At 36.9% G+C, this 23934-nt stretch overlaps 1 protein-coding gene and 1 long non-coding RNA gene across 2 annotated transcripts in view; one reads left to right on the forward strand and one right to left on the reverse strand.

Annotated features, from left to right (window-relative positions):
* FAM172A (family with sequence similarity 172 member A) overlaps nucleotides 1-23934 on the reverse strand; it is a 424226-nt gene that overhangs the window by 136197 nt on the left and 264095 nt on the right. Inside the window, exons 9-10 of the mRNA XM_007078915.3 lie at nucleotides 17474-17590; nucleotides 9486-9570 (exon numbers count right to left, since the gene is read on the reverse strand). Of these exons, the coding sequence (XP_007078977.1) occupies nucleotides 9486-9570; nucleotides 17474-17590 (202 nt within the window). The remainder of the gene's footprint in view (nucleotides 1-9485; nucleotides 9571-17473; nucleotides 17591-23934) is intronic.
* LOC122239651 lies at nucleotides 122-8268 on the forward strand. Its single transcript, XR_006218967.1, has 3 exons — nucleotides 122-2284; nucleotides 4659-4792; nucleotides 6222-8268. It is a non-coding gene; the product is annotated as an uncharacterized LOC122239651 (long non-coding RNA).

The raw sequence follows: 23934 nt of genomic DNA on the forward strand, positions 1-23934 counted from the left end.
GCATAACATATTGAATACTTGGGGGTGAGATCCGTATGAGTGAAGGGATATTAATAAACAATATGGACAGAAATTCCATACCAATTCTCAAGGAATATTTAGACATCATGTATCTGTTAAATCAATTCTAGTGCCTAAAAACTGAACTCACTCATCAAATTATCTCTCAAAATTTATCATTAAATAGAACTATTTTCCTCTAAAAAAGGGCTATCTTTTTAAAAATATGATGAAACAAAAACTTAAAAAAATACTATGACTTCTTTTAAAGTACTGATAACTAACTTAGAACATCTTGGCATTTTATACACTGAAAATATCTGGCCTGCCTATGGTACCTAATGTTCACTTTGAATTTTCATCTTGGTACTAATGAATTTATATTTTAGATGTTTCTGATCACTTTTAGAAAGCAATACAGTTTTTCTGAAGAGTTCTGTGTTCCGGGTAATTTTGTCAGCAGATTTGTCACTGGTGACTTGATGTCCGTCTCTGACCAGACACACAGAGCGGGCAGGGTGGGTGCAGATGGAAGCAGACACAGAATGTGTGACTAAGGGCAGAGACCTTGTGGCTTGAGGGAGGCACAAAGTGCACAAAGAGGAGTGACGGGCCGTGGACCCAGGCAAACCACACAGGTCAGGCAGGGAGGGGCGGGCAGAGACAGTGGGCTGGGGGAGATGTGATGCCACAGGCTGCAGACAGAGACTCTAGGTGGGGGGACTGAAGCCAGGGAGATGCAGAAGCCAAAAACTGTAAGGAAAGAATCAGACAGAGACTAAGCCAGATGAGAGACAGAGAGTCAGAGGTCAGAATACAGACACAGAGGGAACCATCAAGAGCAGTGACCCAGACCGAAGTGACAGAGGGAAGGAGAAACAGAGGACAAGTGAAGCACAGACAGCCATGGGAAGGGAGAGCAATACTTAATATACAGTAAGAAGGGTGAACATTTCTGTCTTAGGTACTACTGGCACTGACTTACTTTTCCAACAAGCAGGGACACAGCATTAAGAGCCATGAGACAGTGCTATCGGGACAGTAAATGTAATCGCTCTTACAAATTAACTCATAATGTATAATTTTCAAGTACAAATACAAATTCATATTATTTGGTTATTTATCCTAAAGCATTCCAAAAATAGTTTAATTTTTTTTTTTTATCTTTAAAAGGAAGAGTTAGCTCAGTAAAAGGAGAGTTGTCACCTTTACTGCCAAATTCTTTGAAGGATTTCTCGCAAATTGGTTCAGAAAGCTGTAAAAAACATGGTGGCTATTTTTAATTTTTTTTTAAGTGAGATTTTTGAAGTGCAACTAGTTATATTCTCTGTGATTACTGGAAAACTGAATGAATAAAAAGCAGAGGAAAATATTGGATCTGATTAAGTATATATAATCAGGGAAAATACTAGTGATCTACATAAATATCATATATTTAGATAGGTTATTCTAAATGATTCTCTAATCAGTTATTTCCCCAGAATTCCTGATGCTAGCTAATTATAATGAATGATTCACTGAAAACACAAGAATTTCTGGTGGTCAACTTTTAGAATACTCATCCCTTACATTAACTAATAATTATAAGGTAGCATAGAACAATGAATAGGGAAACTAACTGATGAATAACAGCTACAAGGCCAATTCTACAGTAATGAACAAAAACTGCCTGAAAAGTGCTATTTAGTTAATGAAAACATCACTTAAAAGGATTAGAATGTATATCCTTTGAATGGGAAGAGGAATGCTACAGTTCTTGAGCAGTACACATAGTCAAATAGTGGTACAATATCATAGATGAGAATATGCCTTGAATTTTAAGTTCTGTTTACAAGGCAAGTATAGATTTTCAATTACCTAATTAATTTGAGCTGTGTCTAAAAACATATTAGACAACTCAACTTGTCTACACATTCTGAATGACACCACATCTAGAAGCAATTACTGTTGATTTTTCATTGCTATCTTTAGAAGCAAGTGATTATTCACTAACAAAGAAGAGATACAACTCTTTCATGTCATTTCCTAAAGATATGTTTTCAGCTGTAAACTGAAGTAAATATTTAGCAAATATTCAGTAAGTTCAGTCACTGTAAAGAGTTAATCTGGACTATTTAAGCAAAGTAAAATTAGGGTTATGTTAGCAGGTTTTCTACAATTCAAATAGACCTAGAAATTACTAATTTTCCACTTTCAGTTCTGGAGGAGGAATGGGGCTTGACAGGCATGTGTCATCAACAGCCTCCTTCTACATCCAGAACCAAGATGAGGTCATCTAAATATAGTAAGTTTTCAAGTTTAATTCTTAACCCCTAAGACATCTACTATAGTTCTCTTTTTTCCTTTTTCTTTTTTTAATATTTATGCTATTATCTTTCCAATTTTGAGGTGCCCTGATTTATATCAAGTGTTCTAGATAAAATGAAATATTAGAGAAAGGCCTGTCTCAAGCTATGACAGACAAGGACAAGGAAAAATGAGATGGATACAAGTTCTGGGAGGAAATAAGTTGACAGGCATCACATCTCTAGACTACACAGCTTTAGTGAATCTAGCTTCAGGTATTTCCTTCACAGTAGGTGGAAAAATGAAGCTGTGAGGAGGCAGAGACTGCCATACACTTGTGAACCTGGTGCAGAGTGACCACAGGTGTGTCAAAATACTGATCCTTTTACCCTGCAGGTCTCCTGGAAGTGGCTCTGTCCCTTCACCCCTGAGCATAAGCAACCTTGCCTGTGAAAACCAGGGCACCATATAAATGTTACACTTTTCTATATGTGTAGCTCAAGGAAGAGCGGAGTACCTTAATAACTTGCTCATTCCTATGCTTTATGGTTACCAGAAATCTTAGAGAACTCGTAAAATAGATCTGATGAGAAGTTGAGGTTTTCAAGGACCCAGAACAAGAGAAAGCTGGGAGGGAATAAGGGTACAGAATTTTGAGCTCAGTAGGTAGCCTGGAATTTAGGAAGGATCTCTAAAGTCAGATGGGCAAGTACTGTCTTTATCAGTGGGAAGTGGCTGGAGAGCAGGACTCGAAGGAATGTCCCAGAAATGTCATCTTCTCAGTGAGGCCTTCTCTGGCCTCCACCTCCACATGCTTCAAGTCCTCTCTTCCTGCTTCATATTTCTCCTAGCAATTACCACTATCTAGCATGCTACATGTTTTCCTCATTTATCTTGTTTACTATTTGTCTCCCCTACTAGAATGCAAGCTCTGTAAGGGACCTTTATTTGTTGTAATTCATTGCTACCCCCTTGGCACCTGGAACAACGTCTAGACTGCAGTAAATGTTTGCTGAATGAAGGTGTGCCGACTGAACACACACACCCAGAGAGGCACGTAGGGAGCACAGTTGCTTTCATCCTGTATTTTCTATCTTTCTGTGACTCTGGTTTCTGTGAAATATTTTGTGACCCTTATCAGTGTCACAGAGCACAAACGAAAATATGAACAACTAAGTTATTTGTTGTTTAAGATTAGAAGACGGGATTAGGAGACGGGAAAGGAAGGGACAATATGTCTGCAAATGCTTTTTCATTCCCATATGATTAAAATAATAATAGTTTTAAAATGATAGCCTTAAATTCTAAAATGACGAATGAGAATATACAGTACCACATTAGGTTTTTATAGGGCTTTCTTTCTGATGAACTCAAAATGTCCCTCCGGATAGTACACAAATTATTCTCACAACATTTCTACAAGATAAGTGAGGTGGATACTTGCTGTTGCCATTTTGTAACAGACATACAAACAACGAGAATGTGGGCTATACAATAAACGATAAACATAGGTCCTACTAACCTGTTATGTAATTTCTTGAATAACAGTGTTTTTAACTGGCTGATTTTACTAGTAGGAAACACCATTAATAGGGGTGGGGCAAATAGTCCGTTGACAGATATTCAAGACCCTTCAAATATTCACCATTCCCTATATGATAAGTGAAAAGTCAGACTTCATTTTAAGTATAAGGTACAACACTGCCAACTTCTAAGTGTGGAGTTGTCAAGTGTAATATTTGTTTTCAAAAGAAAAATAAAAACAACATGACTGTACTGATAATAATGACCATGGATGTGTTAAATACAACTTAAAAATTTTATTGTACCTGTTTTTAAAATACATATATATTCACAGATAAATAACAGTGATAAAATGAATCTATTATGAACAACAGATCTATTTTTTTGTAAAGGGAAACATTCAGCAATGAAGGAAAAATAGTCTTAAATGAGTATGTATTTTTACAGGCAATTTCACTGTGATGACCACAGACTTTAGTCAAACAATAAAAATATTGCTTAAGAAAAACTTTATAAGTTAGAAAGATGGGGGAAAAAAAGACTTCACTAAATTGAATGCAGAGTCTAGATATCCATTATTAACTTGGGCTTGGAGAATTTTAGGTGTTTCCAAGGTACAGCAACAAGCTTTGGTTATTTCCATTTGAACTTGTGCCATCCCTCAAGTGCCATCACCTCAATCAAGTAGGCCATAGAATAGTTTCATCCTCTCTTGCCCTTAACTGATTTCCTCCTCCAGCTCCTCTATATTTTGGTAATGTTTTCATTATCCCAGTTACTTCTCATTCTAGCTTATTGTTGTCTTCTCCCTCTCACTGAGCCTCCATATGCAATCTATTTGCCAACAGGGAGTGCAGATTCTTCCCAAGTCATATTTGTCATCTCTCTCCTTTCCTGTCTATTCCAATTGCCACCAATCCAGTTCACCCCATCCGCCTCTACTAGCTTTATCGTCATGGCCGGCTGAGTCTGCTGCCTCCAGGTTCGTGCTTCTCTCTTTTATCCATTTATTAAATTAATCTTCTTCAAAATCCCATTTTGATCATGTCATACCTCTTGTTCAACATTTTTAAAGAACTGTTTGAGAGAAATCACTGATTTTGATCGAAAAACTGTTCAGTTTTTATAAGTACGTGTGGAAAATGCTGGGGGTTTGGCCCTCTTTTCTCATGATGCCAGTTTCAAAGGGAGGAATCTACCACTAGCAGAGGTCCAGGAAACAGTTTTTTTTAATTTTCTTTTTTTATTTTGGGGGGAGAAAAGATAGTCATGATAAGCTATTGTTTACTGCTATGTCCCCAACTTCCAGAATAGTACCTGGAATATAATAAATGATAGAAAAACATTTGAGGAATAGATAGATATATGCTGGGGAGTGAACATGAAATCTCCTTCTGATTTAAGCCAAATTTTTTGGAATAAAAACCCAAAGGGAATAGAAAAGTTACAGGGAGCACCAAATTCTGTCCTAAGAAAAATAAGAGCTACATAGTGAGAAGACTTAGTGATCAAATGATATAGTGTGCAAATGTGATAAAGAAGAAACTTAACATCTTTTCTCTGATACATTGTACAGCAAAGTCTAATGAGGCAGTCAGGGAACAAGGCTAGGAATGAATTATCTTCAATGAACTTTTTACTGCCTTTTTAGAAAGCTGCTCTTAAATCCTAAGATATCAGAGCAGGATGAGCCTTATAAGGCTTTAGCCCCCAAAAAGCTTCTGGTGGTTTCTACATAGGCTTGAGCGGTCACCAGAGGTGCAGTTTAAATCTGTTGTATAAATTACTTACTCCTGCAGAATAATTAACCCCAAAACTGGGCAGCTTAAAATGATACACATTGAGCACACACAGCTTCTGTGGGTTAGGAATCTGAGTGTGGCTTAGCTGAGTAGCTGGCATAGGGTCTCACCGTAATCAAAGAGTTGGGTGTATCTCAAGGCTGATCTGTGAGAGAATCCTTTGCCAAGGTCACACACCTGGCTGAGGGCAGGCCTCAGGTACTCACTGACTCCTGGCCAGAGCCACCAATTCTTTGCCACATGGGCCTCTGCACAGAGCAACTCACAATACAGCAGTTGGCTTCCATCAGAGAGATCCAAGTCAGAGGACAAGAAAGAGCCTTAGCTCCACCCACATTCACTGGTCTTACCATATTCTCTGTTATCCCTTAAGCAGCAGGCTTCATAAAATGGTGACTAGGTTACAGTGCCTGTTAGGTGACAACACCTCGTGGGGCTGAGAATACATTGGTATTCTAGGGTGTGGTACATACCCTAAATCAGCATTTAATTCATGTGATAATTCTCCCAGATCTGGGAATGAAGGGATGGAAATGGGACTGGTTTCTCTTGTTATTACCCTCAGTGACCTACTAACAAAACTGTGTCTTCTCATTTCTATGATTTCAGGCTCTGCTGATCTAAAGGTCTTAGTTCCACAGAGAGGAATGCTTCTATTGAGTGACACAACAATGATTCCATTGAACTGGAAGCTCAGACTGTCATCTTGCCACTATGGGCTCCTTACACCACTGAATTAAGAAGGAATGGAAGAGTATTACTATATTGGCTGGGGTGATTGATCTTGATTACTAAGGGATAACCGAGTTGCTACTACACAATGGGGATAAAGAGGAGTGTGTCTGCAATACAGCAAACCATCTAGGACACCCGTTAGTATTTCCTGTGATGAATGTCAACAGAAATCTACAACCATCTAATTCAGGCAGGATACCTAATGGCCCGGCTGTTTCCAATGAAGGTATGGGTCAGCCGACCAGGCAAGGAACCATGACCAGTTGAGGTGCTTGTTAAGAACAAAGGGAACGTGGAATGAAGGTAGTTTTAAATACCAGCTATAGCTACAGGGCCAGTTACAAAAATGAGGAATGTAATAACTATGGGTATTTCTTTCTTATTTCGATTTGAACACACATATTAAACATTTTTGTTTTCCTCTCTTATTTCTTTATCATTTCATGTAAGATGTGTCAGCATAATTAGCTTTATCTCTCAGTATTTAAACTACAGGATACAAAAGGTAAGAAGAATGGACATCAGCCAAGGACAATAAAAGGACTTTGTATCCTTTCCTGAGGAAAGGGGTTGTGTGTTTTCGTTTGTACATGGGATAGTCGGATCACATCAGGTGCAAGCATGACTTTGTTAATGTCTACAATTATTTGCAGATTAAGTTTGGTTTAAGAAGATGTGGATAACTGCCAAGGTGACAAGGGGTGAACTGTGGAGGCTCTGTAATGTGTCAGTTTGGCTACACTGAACTATGTTTCCCAGAACTATGTTTCAAATTGTGTGTTTCTGGTTAGGATGCTACAGAAAGGAAATTTCTGTGGGACGTTTGGAGGGCTGAAGTCAAGCGGCAGCCATTTCTAGCTCATGCATGTTGTAGTTCATCTGCTAGCTCAAGCACCGGCATGAGTGGCCAGAAGTGCACCTGTTCCACCCTCACTGAATTCCCCTTCAGCATCCCTGATGCCTGGGCCAGGTGTGTGTGTGTGTGGATAGGACACTGCCTTCTATAGGACACCCACACCACCAAGGACAGAAGCAAAAAGAACTAACATGAGCTTAAGTCCATCCTCATGGGCTCCAGTTCATGCTTATGGGGGTCTGATTCTTGCTCTCCATCACTTTACATCCATCTCCCTTTCATAAATGTCTGCTCTGTGGTCTCAAGCTCCAGCATGGATGCAAAGTCGACATTCTTACAGAGCTTAACCAGCTCTGGTCAAATCCCAGGTCAAATCCTTTTAACAAATCCTTTACTATATATAGTCAATCCTCATTATTTGTGGATTCCACATTCGTGAATTCACCTACTTACTAAAATTTATTTAAAACCCCCAAATTGATGCTCATGTGCAGAGTGGTGAAAAATGTGAGTTGCCTAGCTTGCATTCCTAACTAAGGTCAAATAAGGCCATGCTTAACTTTCTGGTTTCAGTTCTCTTGTTTCAGTGTCCTTTTCACAGACTATTTAGTGCCATGTTTTTCACATTTTTGTGCTTTTTTTTTTTTTTTTTTTTGGCGATTTCACTGGCTGAAATGGCCTCCAAGGATAGCACTGAAGTATTGTCTAGTGTTCCTAACCACTAAGCCCTGGTGTTCCTAAGAAGACCGTGATGTGTCTTATGGAGAAAATTAATGTGTTAGATAAGCTGCATTCAGGTACGAGTTACAGTGTTGATGGCTGTGAGTTCAACGTTAGAGAACTCAACAATATTTATTAAATAAGGTGTCTTTAAATAGAAACATTCATAAAGCAAGGTTATACATTGGTTGGTTAATAAAAATGTTGTGGCCAGAAGCTTGTAGGAACCTAATCTTGTATTTCCACAGGATTCACTAATTCAGCATTCTCAACGACTTTATAGAACATAACTACTGATAATAAAGAAAATTACATAATATATATATATAATATCATACATGTATATGAATGTATTATATATACTATAATATATAACATATACACTGTATAATATATATAAATACACACATATACATATTATATAGATATATTGTAGCATATATATCTCCTATCTGTTTCTCTGATTGAACCTTGACTGACAGACCTGGAAAGTTTATCTATGACAGTGAGGCTGAGTTCAGGTTTAGGTATTTGTGATAGTGAAATACAGTGGTAATAATTTTTTACATAATAGTTCTTTACCTAATGTTTGAACTGTTCTCCAAATTATTTCCTTCAGTTATGTAAACATGTCTGCAACTCTAAGTGCTTAGTGATTAACTGTTCACTATGACTGTCCTATGGAGTCATTTGTGTTCAAAACTTCTGCTGGTTCTCTGACATCTCTGGCCAAAGCAAGCCCATTTTTGTTCTGCAGCCATAACCAGATACCACTGCTCATTTTGTGTTTACCGTCCAAACTGGTTGGGAATTGTGAAAGCCAAAACCAGAAAGCAACAAAAAATATCATCACTCCTCTTATCTAGACATGACAGACTAACGTACAAACTCTGTTGGCTGGAGATCAATTCCATCCTTAAACTGTCTTCCTAAGCTCACCTGCTTCCTGAGGTACGTCACCCTCTACCTCTTCCAGTAGGCAGGCCCATGTTGCCTTTGTTTCCTGTGAACATTTTCAGATCCATTCCAGCCCTTATTCCTTACACTGCTCTGTTCCCTTTGCCTAGAATATCATCCTGATGTCTTTCTATAATCCACATCCTACCTATTACACGAGGTCCAGCTAAAATATTCTGCATGAAAAATTTTTCTAAAGGTCACAGCAATCTCTCTTCTCTGAACTCACAGCCTTGACTGCCTGTTCCATCACTGATTTGGTACTCAATCCAAGGCAAATATTCTGAGATCCTGATTAGCTACCAGTTCCTGTCTTAATCAACTTTTTATTTATGTACATCCTGTCTCCCTAAGCTTCAGCGGCAACTGTCTATATTACTTGCAAATTGCTTCACCTATTCATCTTTACTAGGTTTGTTAGTAAGCATTTTCAGCCACTTAACAAATTTCTGGTAGTAGATCAGACCGATGCCGTATGTTACCAATAATTCATTCAAAGATACGAGGCAGAACAACATGCTTAATTCGCAAAATAGAATTCCACATTTCATTAGCATATTTTTCACCCTAAAAAAAACCCCACACATTTCTCATCAAACACATACCTGCTGAGACTCGAGGACAATCGGGCAGCATGGACTCCACTGATGTGTCTAATGGTTCTGAGCTAGAGACCCAATTACAACAATTCTGCAATGCAATAGAGACAATTTTCCGTTGAAACATTTTTTAAACCAAGACCAACTTTTCTGGCTGCAGAGATAAATTTATCCTATATAATCAACCACTAGAAGTATATCCAATTTCTTTTCCATGCACTGTAAAAAAAAATTCTTATATAAACAGTCAGTATTATTCATGACCAATGTGGCTGTGGAAAAAAGTTTATCTTCTACAATTCAGCAAATTATCTGTTCTGATAAGAAGACATGTAAGCTTCTGTGAATGATGATGGAATACATTTATAACAAAAGGCTAAGATTATAATTAAGGAAAACTGAAAAGGATGTCCATTTTTAACTTTTAGATGGAAATAAATATTAACTTGATCATATGAAAGAATAGCTTCATTTTTGAACTATAGTCTTTGTCTCTGTAATACTACAAGAAATAAATTTTGCATTTACTCCTTAAAATTTGGCTTATATAAATATACTGTAATTTTTTACTTCAACCTGGGTTCAATGAAGGCTGTATCAAATGGTTCAAAAGAAATACAACCTAGTGAACTGAAGCTGTGTGGTTGAGGACACAAAGCCTTCAATATTAAAACCAGTCTTTAAGATAATGATGACTTACCATTCAGACAAATGAAATAAAAACAATGTATATTCCTTCTATACATTTTGATTCTGTATTTAAAGTCTGGCTTAAAAAAATGTGATTAGCCTCATATGGCTTTTAAAAAATTTCTAACACACACACACACACACACACACACACACACACACACTGAATTTCCAGACAGATTTTATTTTAAAAGAAATCATCCTATCAATCATGTTGGAAAAATCGCTGATTGCTATTCTGGTAAACAAGCATGTATTGTATATTTTTAGATGCTTGCTGCCCTGGTTGTGCACCATGGAATCCGTCCTCACTGTGGAAAGATCCTTGACTGGTAGATCAAGTGTCTTATTGTATTTCCTTAATTCATTCTGTCTGGAAGAAGATGTCAGCTGTGTTGCAGTGAGGAGAGAATTTCAAAGGCCCCAGTCCCCACCAATAAAGGCCGAGGAATGGCTTTTGAATAGATTTGTCAAGGCAACCCTACTGTTCTGGGACCAGGGAGAGCAGGAATAACATAAAGGAAGGGTTGCTGTATGAGATTAGAAAGTGAAGTTCACAAAGCATGGCAGATTTTTGTAAGAAACAGTAGATCAATGAAACTATTGAACTGTGTGGAAAAAAAAAAAAAAACCATGAAAACAAACACAACATCTAGTAATGTTCTTAAATGCTTTCTCTCTTTTTATATTTAAAATGGATAAAATATTAGTATTTTATGTATTACAAAAGCTTGATGGTTTAAAGTGAATATGTATTCTATAACTAGCACTCCTAATCTTAATTAGCAGATGAATGCAAAATTATACAATGTGAGAAAGCAGAAATTATAAAAGAAGTAGGGTTTTAGAAGATATTTGATACATCTGAAATAAGTAAAATTAATATTACTATTGATAGAATACCACATCACAGAGTTCTAGATAATGCAGAAGATTAGCACACAATTAGCCAGCTTTTATATACAATATGACACTTGCTTGTAAGAAATAAGTATTCTCCAAAGCAGTGTCAAGATATGTAAATGGATGATTCGTTTTATCATTCATCACAGCCCCTAATAAATTCAAAAATCATGACTTCTATAGGTACTAAAAATAGGCTCCCAATGATACAGGGAGATAGCTTCAATGAAGAATGACTTTCCCTTTTTCTCTCTTTTTCTTAAACAATTCAGTCTTTTCAATGACAGCAATTAGCACTACCTACAGACAGGCAGCGATTAGGTATATATTTTAATTATTATTCATCCTCGTAGTATCTCCAAATCTGATGAAAGTCAGCTATTACCCAGGTGATATGTCAGTCTTAATACTGCTCACCTACACTTCACATATGTAAAACTACGTCTTATAGGATATTTCTAGTATTAATGAAAATGATGGTACATTACAATATGCAGGCGATTAATCATTTTCTAACTCATTATCACTGACTTTAAAAAGCTGAATAAAATGGATTTTATCCAGGTCACCTTTAAATCAAACATTTAAAACAAAAGATAGGTTAATATTTATGATTCTGAAATTTCAGTTTTTATCTAGATCCATGTTTAGTCTTTGATCTCTCATAAAAATAGGTTAGAAAATAAACATCCTATAAAGTGAGTATGTCCAAAAGTTCTCTGGAATGACAAAGTACCTGTGAAGGACAGTTAAGGCTTGAAGAAGTTTGATGAACGTACATGGACATGTGTGTGCACGTTCGTGTAACATTTTTATCCCACCGGGAAAAATATGTAGAGAAAAGGGTAAAACAATCAAAAAATATGTTTGCCATGTGACAGAGCATAACAAAATAAATAAATAAAATGATAATAATAATATTATTATTAATGTAAATGTATGCAAAATACATGGAAATAAATATGAGAAACACACAGCCATTACACCTGAATTCACATGAATTCAATCTGTCTGAAATTCCATCATATCAAATCCAACTTCCTATTTTTTTTTCCCAACTTCCTATTCTGAGATGCATTTCTATAGTTTAAAAACTAGAGTTAAAAACCAAATTTCTTTCATTGTTTTCCTAATGCTTATTCTATTCCTCTTCTCGCTTCACCCTCACTTTGCCCTCACCCCAGTTCTTCAGCTGAGATGGACACTAGTGTAGTGTCCTGGATGGCAACAGAGGCAGCTGAGTAGGAAAGTCCTACCTAAATTCAGAACATGCTGGAGTGTGTCCTAAGCCCCTGGCGATCCTATTCTAAGGAGCAGCCAGGCATGCTTTACTATAGATAGCAAGTGAAACATGTTTGGGCCTCTGATGTAGCCCTGCCTCATCCCAACCAGAGAGAAGGAAGCCCCTGGCCAGAGTCAAGAGTTTGGGATGCACAATGTAACTAAAGTTTCTCTGGGTTTGAGGGGAAAAAAAATTGGCAATACAGAGAGTATTTCTTAGAGTTAAGTGTTTTCAATTCAAAGGTCTTTTACTCTGAAATAATGAACTCACAGTTTTTTGTGGTTATAAACTGTCTTCTTTATGAAATCCAAAATGTTGGGAACAATATTTCAGTGTAGATATGAAATGAATTAAAATTTTTAATAAGAAGATTAGAACTTAGTCTATTATATTTAAAGAGAAAAATATGTACTAAGTATCCTGTGCAAGGTATCTGGAGATATATTTGCTGACCTGGTTGAATTTAGGTACTTCCTCATTTTTATTTTATTTGCCTGAGATCCACCAATGCCTTAGAGGTAGAGCTTTAAAATGGAAGGCATTGTGTCCTCAGACAAGAACAACTACAATTCAGCAGATTGTATTTCCAAGGACTGCCACTTAGATCTGATGGTGCTGGGTAAGGGTTCATGACAGTTATGTAGATCCATACATCTGGCTTGGCTGGAGATTTTCAGAGGCCAAGAATATGTCAGGAAATGACATTTGCCCACTCAGCCTTTAAAAAAAAAAATTAAAAGTATGTATTTAAGGTGTACAATGTGATGGTGATGATTTGAAGCAGGCATACATTGTGGAATGGTTACTACAGTCAGGTTAATTAATTTTCTGACATAGTTACTGTGTGTGTGTGTGTGTGTGTGTGTGTGTGTGTGTGTGTTGTGTGAAAGAACCAGAAATCTATTCTCTTGGCAAATTTCTAGTATTCAATACAGTATTGAATAGGTACTAAGTATCCTGTGCAAAGTATCTGGAGATATATTTGCACATCATGCTATACATTGGGCCTCTAGACTTATGTACCCTTCATAAATGCAACTTTGTACCCTTTGACCATTTATCTCACCTCCCTGCCACTGGTAACCACTGTTCTGTTTCTATGTAATCAACCTTTTTAGATTCCACATGTAAGTGTGATCATGTAGTATTTTTTTTTTTTTTTTAATTTTTTTTTTCAACGTTTTTTATTTATTTTTGGGACAGAGAGAGACAGAGCATGAACGGGGGAGGGGCAGAGAGAGAGGGAGACACAGAATCGGAAACAGGCTCCAGGCTCCGAGCCATCAGCCCAGAGCCCGACGCGGGGCTCGAACTCACGGACCGCGAGATCGTGACCTGGCTGAAGTCGGACGCTTAACCGACTGTGCCACCCAGGCGCCCCAGATCATGTAGTATTTTTAATTGTGTCTGTTTTTGTTTTTGTTTTTTTTTTTTAATTATTTCATCTAGCATAATATCCTGCAGGTCTCACCCACTTGACAGTCTTGGAGCTTGAGATATGAAGTGTCTTTTAGGAGCTGCCTCAGGCTACTTTTTACCTCTCCTCATGAGTCATGGTTAAGTATGGATTCTTGGTCTTTTGGTTGGGAGTAGTTCTCACTCAGAGTGATTGTCAAAAGTAGCCCTCAAATTGTTATTTTAAAATTATATAAGTAATACAAGAATATAGTACTTAACTTCCTTTCTGTGTGCTAATTGCTAAAATTAAAAAAAAAAGTCAATCAGCTTTTTATACTAAGTGAATAGTTAAAATCAATATCTTTATCATATTAATTTAAATATGCTTACAAAACAAAAAGGAGTTTTATCAATTTGTAGTATAAGAAGAATGACCAGGCAGTTTGTACCAGGAGACACTTCTAATGTTTTTAAAGTGGTGTTTGGTGAAATAATGGAGTTAATCATTAAGAGGCCAAAAGCAATGAGGCTTCATCTATAACCAGACTACTATTTTTATGGACAACATTCCAGTTAAGTGAAGTTGTTTTTCTTGGGAGGCATATTTGCAAAATATCTTAGATTTTGAGCCGATTGCAACTGAAGCCAGAGGAGGAGGTGCTGAGGGACACAGACGTTACCCTACCACACCCTTCTCTCAACACCCGTGCTCAAGACAACAGCTCTTTTCTATTCACTGAACCCAGGGTTGTTTGTTCTTCATTATTTCAAGGAGTCTTGCAGAGTGGACAGAGACTAAAAAAAGAGAAAGAAAAAGCGACAGAGTTTTATCCTGAGTGCTGAGAAACACCAGATTCTTATTTTGCCAAACCATACTGAATTCTCCCTGAGGGGGGTCACACATTTAGGTGGGTTCCTACAAGGATATCTGGCAAAGGCTTCCAAAGTCTCCTTTTTTATTCTTGTTTTAGAGAGACGCTCTGAGCAGGGATAATTTCAAAGCTCCACAACAGAGATCTAATAATTTTCATCTCTGGGATATTACAGTGTTTTCTAGAACACTACTTTTTTTCACAAAGTAGTTCACAAAGTAGATGGGATAGGAATTACTATATCTGAAACAGGCCCAGAATGATAAGGTGGCTTTCCCAAGACAATAAGCCTTCAGTAGAGTACCTGGTATATGCCAGATCTCAGTTAGTGATTTAGCTAGTGAGTGACTAAGCCAGAATCATTATCAAAACTCAGTTCTGCTAACTCCTTGCACTGAATTACTACCCTATGGCAAGATATTTTGAGTATGCAAATCATTCATAAAACAAAAGAATACAACTCATGTATTTTATATTACTTGCGGGCAAGAAGGTAACAACAGTAAGAACTATGATTTATTGAACTTCTTTAAAATGCCAATGTCCATGCATTTTTTTTATGTATGCTATTTTCCAACTGTACTTGCAAGGCAGGTATCATATTTCAGAGATGAAAAACTGAATCTCAAAGAGATTAAATAACTTAGCCAAGATCACACACTTAGGTAAGTGACTGAGTTAGAGTCTGAATTTCGGTATGTCATAATAAAAAAACTCTTCATGCAATTTCATGCTTAAGGCATAAATGAGGGAATTAAAAGAACTATTCAGGAATAGGTCATTTATAAAATTATATAATATTAAAAATTTTAATAAAAGCTATGCTTACAAAGACATTAATGCCAGTGCTGATTAAATTAAGATGAATTCAACTATTGCCTATTTCAGTCAGATGAAAAAAGGCATAGATTAATATATTCTGATTTTTGAAGGCAGCACCTACTCTAGTCTTCGTTACAAACGGTTGAAGAAATAAATCTACTATAGAGAAGCAGCTGCTGGTTACCAAAGGGCAGGTAGGCAGGAGGGGGCGCGGAGATGGGTGATATAGGTGATGGGGATTAAGGAGTGCACTCAGATGAGAACTGAGTGCTGTATGGAAGTGCTGAATCACGACATTGTCCATCTGAAACTAATATTACAATGTACATTAACTAAATGGAATTTGAATAACAACTTACGGTAAATCATAATAAATCAAAATAAATTTTGTTATGTTCGTCACCTGGAATGAGATATGAAGAAGTTCCAATTAAGAAATGATGAACAGGGATGTTTCTAGTTTGGGACAAGTACTAAGTTCCATAGTGGTTATATGTGGGGAAAAAGGTACGCTTATTAATCTTACTACTTACATAATGCTGGGAGATGTTTTCACACCCGCTCGGACACAAAAAAAAGTATAGGCATGAAATACACAAAATTTCTCTTGAAAAAAATTAGGCCCTTGGAGAAGATAATTAAGGATGTGGATAAATTGTGAAAGGAGAAATATGAAAAGCAATGTGGTTAGAAATCACCTGAATGTTAGAACAGATGAAAAGTCCACGTTTATATATTTATAACATTATGAGGAATGGAGTAAAAATATTTTAGATTTTTGCATCACGAAGGTACTTTTTCTTCTCTCTTTTTTTTTTAATCTGAAATTTATTGTCAAATTGGTTTCCATACAACACCCAGCACTCATCCCAACAGGTACCCTCCTCAATGCCTGTCACACAGCCTCCCCTCCCTCCCACCCCCCCATCAACCCTCAGCTTGTTCTCAGTTTTTTAAGAGTCTCTTATGGTTTGGCTCCCTCCCTCTCTAACCTTTTTCTAATGGAAAGAATAACAACAACAGTGAAAACACACTGGTAATATTATGATTATACCACTATGGGATTATACAGCTTAGTCCTTCTATATATTCAAGACTCTTTCCAAACATTAACTCTCCAGTCCTTACAGCACACCATAAGGGCTGGTAGAAGTTGCCCACCATACCCATGGTAAGAGGTCTGCTGAATAAATGTGTGGGTTTCCTATTAAGAACAAGTGGGAGAAAATTAGGAAGGTCAACTAGTTCTCATTTAAAGAAATATATGATTTGACTGGACAAGTGATATAGCATGGTGTAGATGATGTCAATTGCTTGTAATATCAGAAAGATAAGTATAAATAAAAAAGAAGTTTCAGCTGTACATCTATAACCAAAATAAAAGAAATAATAGGTTGAAAGTTAAAAAAAAAAAAAAGGAGCATGTTCAACGAATCATGATAGTTTTCAGGCTCACTAGCCCTCAGGAATGGTAAAAGAAGTTTTCTTATCCTGAGCTTGGACCATGACCAGCCCTTAGGTTTCTCCAGGCCCAAGGGTCCATCTGGCAAAACGCTATCAGCTTTTTACTTCTCCCCCTACTGGCAGTAGTGAGCCGATCCATTAAGAAGTGTCACATACTGACCACCTTTCAAGAAAAGGGTGAGACCCAATGTACATTAAGCTACTTTCCTGTAACTGAGCTGCACCAATGCTAAATAGCTGGTGGAAAAATTTAAAAAATCAGAGAATAATAACCTCCTCACAGATCATGACCTTCTTTAGCCCAAGTTCCTACTGTATACTGTATGCATACATAACATGCTACAGAAAGCCAAAAAAAGGGAGAAGGGCTTTCAGAAACACATTTGTTCTTCAGAAGGGTTTTCTATTATTATTTCAAGCGTGTCTACTTTTTTATATTCTCTCTAAATGTTCCGCCTCTAGAAAGGGAGTTTGGGGGCGGGAGGTGGTATAAGTTGGTGGGGGCTCAAGATATAAAGGCTCTCACTCATTCATCTCAGCATTGAAAAAAAATCTTGTCTCACCTCTCTCATCCATTCTCGAATCGTTTTGCCTGCTTCTTGATGCCACACATTGTGAACAGAGTCTGTCAACGCCACAGCAGTTACCTTACTTTTTACATCTGCTTCTCGTTGAATCATCTGTTTCAAAAAAAGGAAAATAAAATATTGGCTATAATTTTTTTCCCTACTGGGTGCAGCCTGCTTAGTCATAGATAATAATATATTAAAACTGAAAAAGTAATAGGCATCTCTTGTTCAAAGTTACTCTTTTCTGTACCAAACGCATGCCCTGTTCTTGTCCAGAGATGTGAAAAGACCTAATATTTTCTTTTAAAAAGATAATACCACTTAAGTCTTAGAACTACGCAGCTCTATTATTTTCCATGCGGTTTGACAATTCAAGGATTAAAGGGATCACGGGGAAAAAGGAGGAATCCCTGAGGGTTTCTTTTACAACTTTCTTCCACCACTTCCTATTTCAGTGCTTCAGGGAAGTTAGCACCCGGGGCTCACTGTTAGCTACTTAGGACTAACTTCTACTTATTTTCAGTAGATGGCATGTCAGTAATGAAAGATGTCTTGCTTTGACTTCTCCAATTTAACTAGCCTGCTCTTCAACACAGTCTTGTAATTCCTTGGTGTTTTAAATGCCCACAAAGATCTTTCTCTTCAAAGCCTATCAATATCATTTGGCTTTCTAATGTATTTCTTCACGTTGACACGCTACAGTATTACACTCTAACTTTTTTCTTTAGAATGCTATTTCTATAAAATTAAATGGTTCTGAAACTTAAAAAAGAGCCATTTTGCTTAAAGAAAACTGAAGAGTCCATCAGTCGTCTGCAAGATAAAGAAAGTGAAAAATAATAGCTCCACATCGAAAGAATCATGAGAGGTTTTAATCTACTAAGACTAGGGACTCTGATTGACACAAGCATAAGAAAGCTTAATAAAAAATTACACTTAAATCAGGAAGCAGTAGCCCTAAATTTCATAGCCATGCCCTCACTGTTTCTTGGCATCAAATGTCTTTTCTCCCTCTAAAAAAGAGCAATTTTTTAATCATTTGCTATTAATTTCTATGATTTGTCTCTCAAAAGTATATAACTGCATTTTAAAACAGTGAGACTTCTGAGTGGTGATGAAAGCTCATACAGTGAACGTTGAAAAGCCAGGCTTCTGATACCAAATGATGCCTGTTGGCATTCTGAATGAAAAATGTCTCTCTCTGTTTTAAATGTCTTCAAACCCTACATACGCACATCCCCTCTCAGTGAACACTACCTAATGGGAATCGAATTCACTGTTAATGCTGCTTCAGCAGAATTTCCACACCTTAAATCTTTAGGCCTTTTGTTTTCTGCTTATATAATGTGGAAATCTTAAAATCAATGTTGCTTATCAACATCATAATGTAACTGCAAAAATTCATCTTGCAATATCAATCATATTTTTAAAAGCATAAAATAATACTCTAATTCAATACTTCACATTCATTATTAAGTAGTTTGCTACCTTATAGATTTTATTTTAAAAATAGACTGTCATTCATAAAAAAGAATGAGATTGTGCCATTTGAGACAACATGGATGGACCTAGAGGGTATTATGCTAAGTGAAATAAGTCAGACTGAGAAAGACAAATACCGTATGACTCCACTCATAAATAGAATCTAAAAAACAAAACAAAACAAAAAACCCAAATAGCAGAATAAGAACTATAAATATAGGGAATAAACCAAGGGGATGAGGCAGGGGGTTGGGCAAAATGGGTCAAGGGGAAAGGGAGCGATAGGTCTCCAGTTATGGAATGGGTAAGTCATGGGAATAAAAAGCACAGCATAAGGAACACGGTCAATGACATTATAATAGCAATGTAATGGGACAGATGGTAGCTATACTTGTGGTGAGCATAGCACCTGAAACGAATGTAACATTGTGTATCAATGACACTCAAATTAAAATATAATAAAAAAATAAAACTACCTTAAAGAATAGATTGTCATGGATCATGTTGGCACTAGAATATAAAAATTTAAACTGACATCAGATAATAGAACTCAAAATTCCACAACAGTGAATCCACCTGGCTCATGAAGAAGCTACATGTCCTTACTCTCATTTTCTAAACAGTTAACACTTTTAGAGATCTAGAGCGATTGTTGCTAAAGTTACAAAACAAGAGCATGCTCTTCTGGTATTCTAAGAATATGTCTGCATTTTAAAATATTTGCCCTGGATTTTGTTGTGGTTGTTGTTAACAAATGCTGACTTCTGTAAGGTGGCGTTATCTGAAGACACAGAATATTGAAAGCCATTTGTGCAATGACATAAAATTAAGAGTCAAACAGGCTGAGGATTTAGTGGAAAAGCAGGAAATGTGGTAATTAAAATTCCAAACTTGGAAAAATATACAGTTGTTAGATGGACTATCAGAGAAAAAAACCTTTGGTCTGTTTTTCCATCTGGCTGACATTTCACACAATGGATGTGATGCTGTGTAACTTTTCTTCACAGAATCGAGCATATCTCTTATACAGTTTTAGTCCTTTACAGTATAAAAATCACTTTCACATTATATTACTAGAGGTGAAGAGTGGTCAAATTCTAGAGGATCTCAAAGAAGAGCGGGCTACAAATGAACCCAGTACAAAGAATTTCAAATATTTGACTGTTTAGTAGGAGTAGTAGAATTGTAAATTGGTGAAAATCTTAACAGTTTAGTTCTTTGGATTAATTTACCTCGATTCTAGCCTCAATGAAGGTACTTGCAACTGCCATTTCTGTCCAAAGCCTCTGGCTTCTTGTATGTGTTAGCTTGGTTCATAGCCCTTCCCTCTCTTACTGCCTCCACTGGGAGTGAGCACTGATGAAGAATGCTGGAGAATAGCAATGATGGGGTAGGGCGAACACAGGAATCAAGATTGTTTAAGAGACAGACTCTAGATAGAATATAGAACAGGTGGAGGTGCAAGGTGGTTTTTATTAGGATCCATGGATAGGAACTCCTTTGAAATTCCTTGCAAAATTCTGTCTGTACATGATAGGAATATTTTTCTGGCAGAGGGTCCTAAGCTTTCATTAGATTCTTAAAAGGAGTTTAGTCTCTAAAAATAATAAGACCCTGTAATTTCAATGTTCCCATATAGTCTTGGATGAACTTTGAAGTACCTGCTAAGTGAACTCTTCAAACAATGAAGATCAATTTCACACCTATACCAATCTTTCAAAAATAAAGAATGACCTTCCATTTTTTGTTATGATGTCTTTAGTATGGTATCAATAGTTGAATAAAAGTGATAAAAAAATTTGATGTCCTAGACATCAACATCTCAAAGCTTCATGGCTTAAGAGGTTATATATGATAAAATTATACTTAAGATATTATTTATTTTTATTCGTGTGTACAATGTTTATTTACATCTGAGTAGGACTTCATAAATTTCAAAATGAATAATCATTCTTATTTTATTCTTAAATAATATTGAAATATATACAAAACTTGAATTATTTTTCCCATTTGTGGAGGAGGAAACTGGTTGAGACTGAGAAATTGGTTAAAGGCCACACAGATACAAAATGACACAACTCTGCATTGTCCATGCCTTTAAGTCCTGTGTTCTTTCATGAAAGTCACATGGGGTCTATTTCTCAGTAATATATCATAATGCTCTTACATAAATGAACTCACTTGATTAATCTCCTTTTCTTTACAGTATTTCAGTAACACAGTATTTCATTGACCTGGACATTTAAAAATGGTTAAAGAAATTCAAATCCAGATCAGTAAAGAATGTTGAAATTCTAAAAATCATACCAACATAGAAATCAGTCATGTGCTAAACCAGACTATCAGCAGCATTTAAAAATTATTGTTACAGTTCTAAAGTAAAATGATGTCTGGGATAAGAGGGAAAATTAAATATTTCTTTAAAACATACTGATGATTTGAAAATACAAAGTATTTGATGCTGCCACCTGATATTTTTGCCCCCTCGCTTTTTTTCATATTTATTTATTTTTGAAAGAGAGAGAGAGGAGAGGGGCATAGAGAGAGAATCCCAAGGAGCCTCCACACTCTCAGCACAGAGCCCGATGTGGGATTCGAACCCATGAACTGTGAGATCGTGACCTGAACCGAAATCAAGACTGAGTCACTGAGTGACTGAGTCACTGTGTCCCTTTCTTAATTGTATTTATCTCTTCATAGTCCTCTCATCTTAGCTTCTACAAAATTAATTTGCTCTTTTCTTCCCCATATTGAGTGTTCCTAGTCTGACAAAAGCTTAACTAACCCAATAAATATGAAGTACTTTGAACAGATTAAAAACATATACCATCTGCATACAGGCTCATCATACTCTTAAAATTTTTGGAGTTTGTATTATTTTTTTTTTTTCTAGAGTAAGATTTTAAACATTAAGTAACTGTAACAAGAAAAGAAAGCCTATCAGACCCTAAGAGTATTTGGTGAGATGAAGATCAGGGGGGTGTGGTGTGGGAGGGCCATTGTCAGCAGTAGCCAGCCTTGCTCCCCTCCATGTGCACTATGGCCCTTCCTGCTACCATTTCTCCCCCGAAATCACACAGATCTTTTCTGTCCACGTACCTCCCCTCACCATGCTTTCTGCAAGGCCCTCAGAGGAAGCACCTGCCTACTATCTTCACAGGTACCTGGCCAAATCCAAATGTTCATGTCCCTTTAAAAGTTTCTTTACTCCCTTTCTGTACCTATTTCATTTTCCCCACACATCTATCATGAACTACTTTTAGAAAAGGAAAGCACAGACTCCTTTACTTCTACCAAATTAAGTTAAAAAGTTGCTGTCCACTTGTCTTAGCTTAGATGATAAGCTTTTGAAGGCAGGGGGATGTTCATGTTAGAGAGACACTCTGCCATGAGTCTTTGGAAGCAGTTTCATATCTCTAGCTGAGGGTCTTGGGTTTTGGAAATTATGAATCCAACCCAACACAAGGTTCAGTTCTCTCAACATAAAAAAGTGAACCCTGCATTGGGTTTGTCTTCACCCTAACCTAAAAGAAGTGCATTATTTCATTTTCCCATATTTGTGGCCCAGCAGCTATAGTGCTCAGAATAAATTATCTTAGATTTTAAAGTCCAAGGGGGCCTCCGGAAAGAAGGCAGTGTGAGTTGGGGGTAGGGATGTGATAGGTGCATACAGGTCCGTATCTATATTAGCATATATAATATATTTTAAACATGTTTTTGAGGGAAATGTCTTAATGTCTTTCATCAGCAAAAGTCACTACCTTCCTTTAAAATTCTGACATGTGCTACACATATGCACTGTGAGGGTTACAGCATGTGAATCGCTTGTACAGGAAAGAATATTCTGAAAGAAAATCAAATAATGCATGTTTCCATCAGATTAGGATCTGATACTACTGCACATTTATAAATCTGAGGATCATTACTACTGCATGAGCATGAATGAATCATCACTCTGATTAATAGCACAGTTGAGATGTCTTTTAAAAATGTGTGTGTGTGTGTGTGTGTGTGTGTGTGTGTGTGTGTGTGTGTGTGTATAAATAGATTAGCTCCCTCTCGAGCTCCTGGAGTTAAGATTGCGGATTAAGCTGTTTCAAAGGTTTGAAAAGTGTGAAAATGTGGCACCTTGTAACATTTTTGTTGTGCAGATTATAATTACACTCAGTGCTTCTAGTTGAGTGTAGTTTTTATGTAGTTTGATAAGCCATGATACTTTACCACAAACCTCTCCCATCACTTTACATTTGTGCCTGTACATCTCCTGGCTCATGGCACACTGCCCTGTGCGCTATCAGGCCCACTGGGTTGGAAATGTATGTTGGGCCAAGATGACTAATCAGCCGACGCTGGGTTTGGCAGAGTCTTTTCTGTTAATGTCTTCCTGAAGATTCTTTTGTACATGTCAATCCCAATAGTGTGCTATTCACAGAACAAATATCACTTTTGCCACAATATTGAAACCTCGGTCCTGTCACCCAAGGCCCTTGAAGTACCTCTAGTGATTACAGTGAAATATACACACTTCAGTAGATGAAATATGAAGACTAAACTGCCCAGCAGGAAATCCAGACAACTGTGACATTCAGCTCTCACTTGCTACTCAGTTCACATTTCTAATCTGCATTCACTTCTTTTTTTTTCTTCTCTTCTTCTTCTCCTTCTTTTTCTTTTTCTGTTTGGAAAGTAGAAACTTTCGAGTAAGCAGTCTTTATAAGGGATGCAGTGGTTAGGTTCAAGGATTTTGGAATCAGATTCCCTTGTTTCAAATCCCTGTTCTGCCGCTTCCGGCAATGATCCCTTGAGTGAATTATTTCCATTTTTTCTGGGTCTCAGTTGCATCACAGGTAAGAGGGAGATGGTAAATACATCTAACTCACAGAGTTATTTTGAGTTGAAATGAACCGAATATAAAGCGACTAGTGGAGGATGTGGCACATAGTACACAATCATAATAGATGATACCATAAAAA

Source organism: Panthera tigris, chromosome A1 (genome assembly GCF_018350195.1).
Source record: "Panthera tigris isolate Pti1 chromosome A1, P.tigris_Pti1_mat1.1, whole genome shotgun sequence".
Classification (NCBI taxonomy): Eukaryota; Metazoa; Chordata; class Mammalia; order Carnivora; family Felidae; genus Panthera; species Panthera tigris.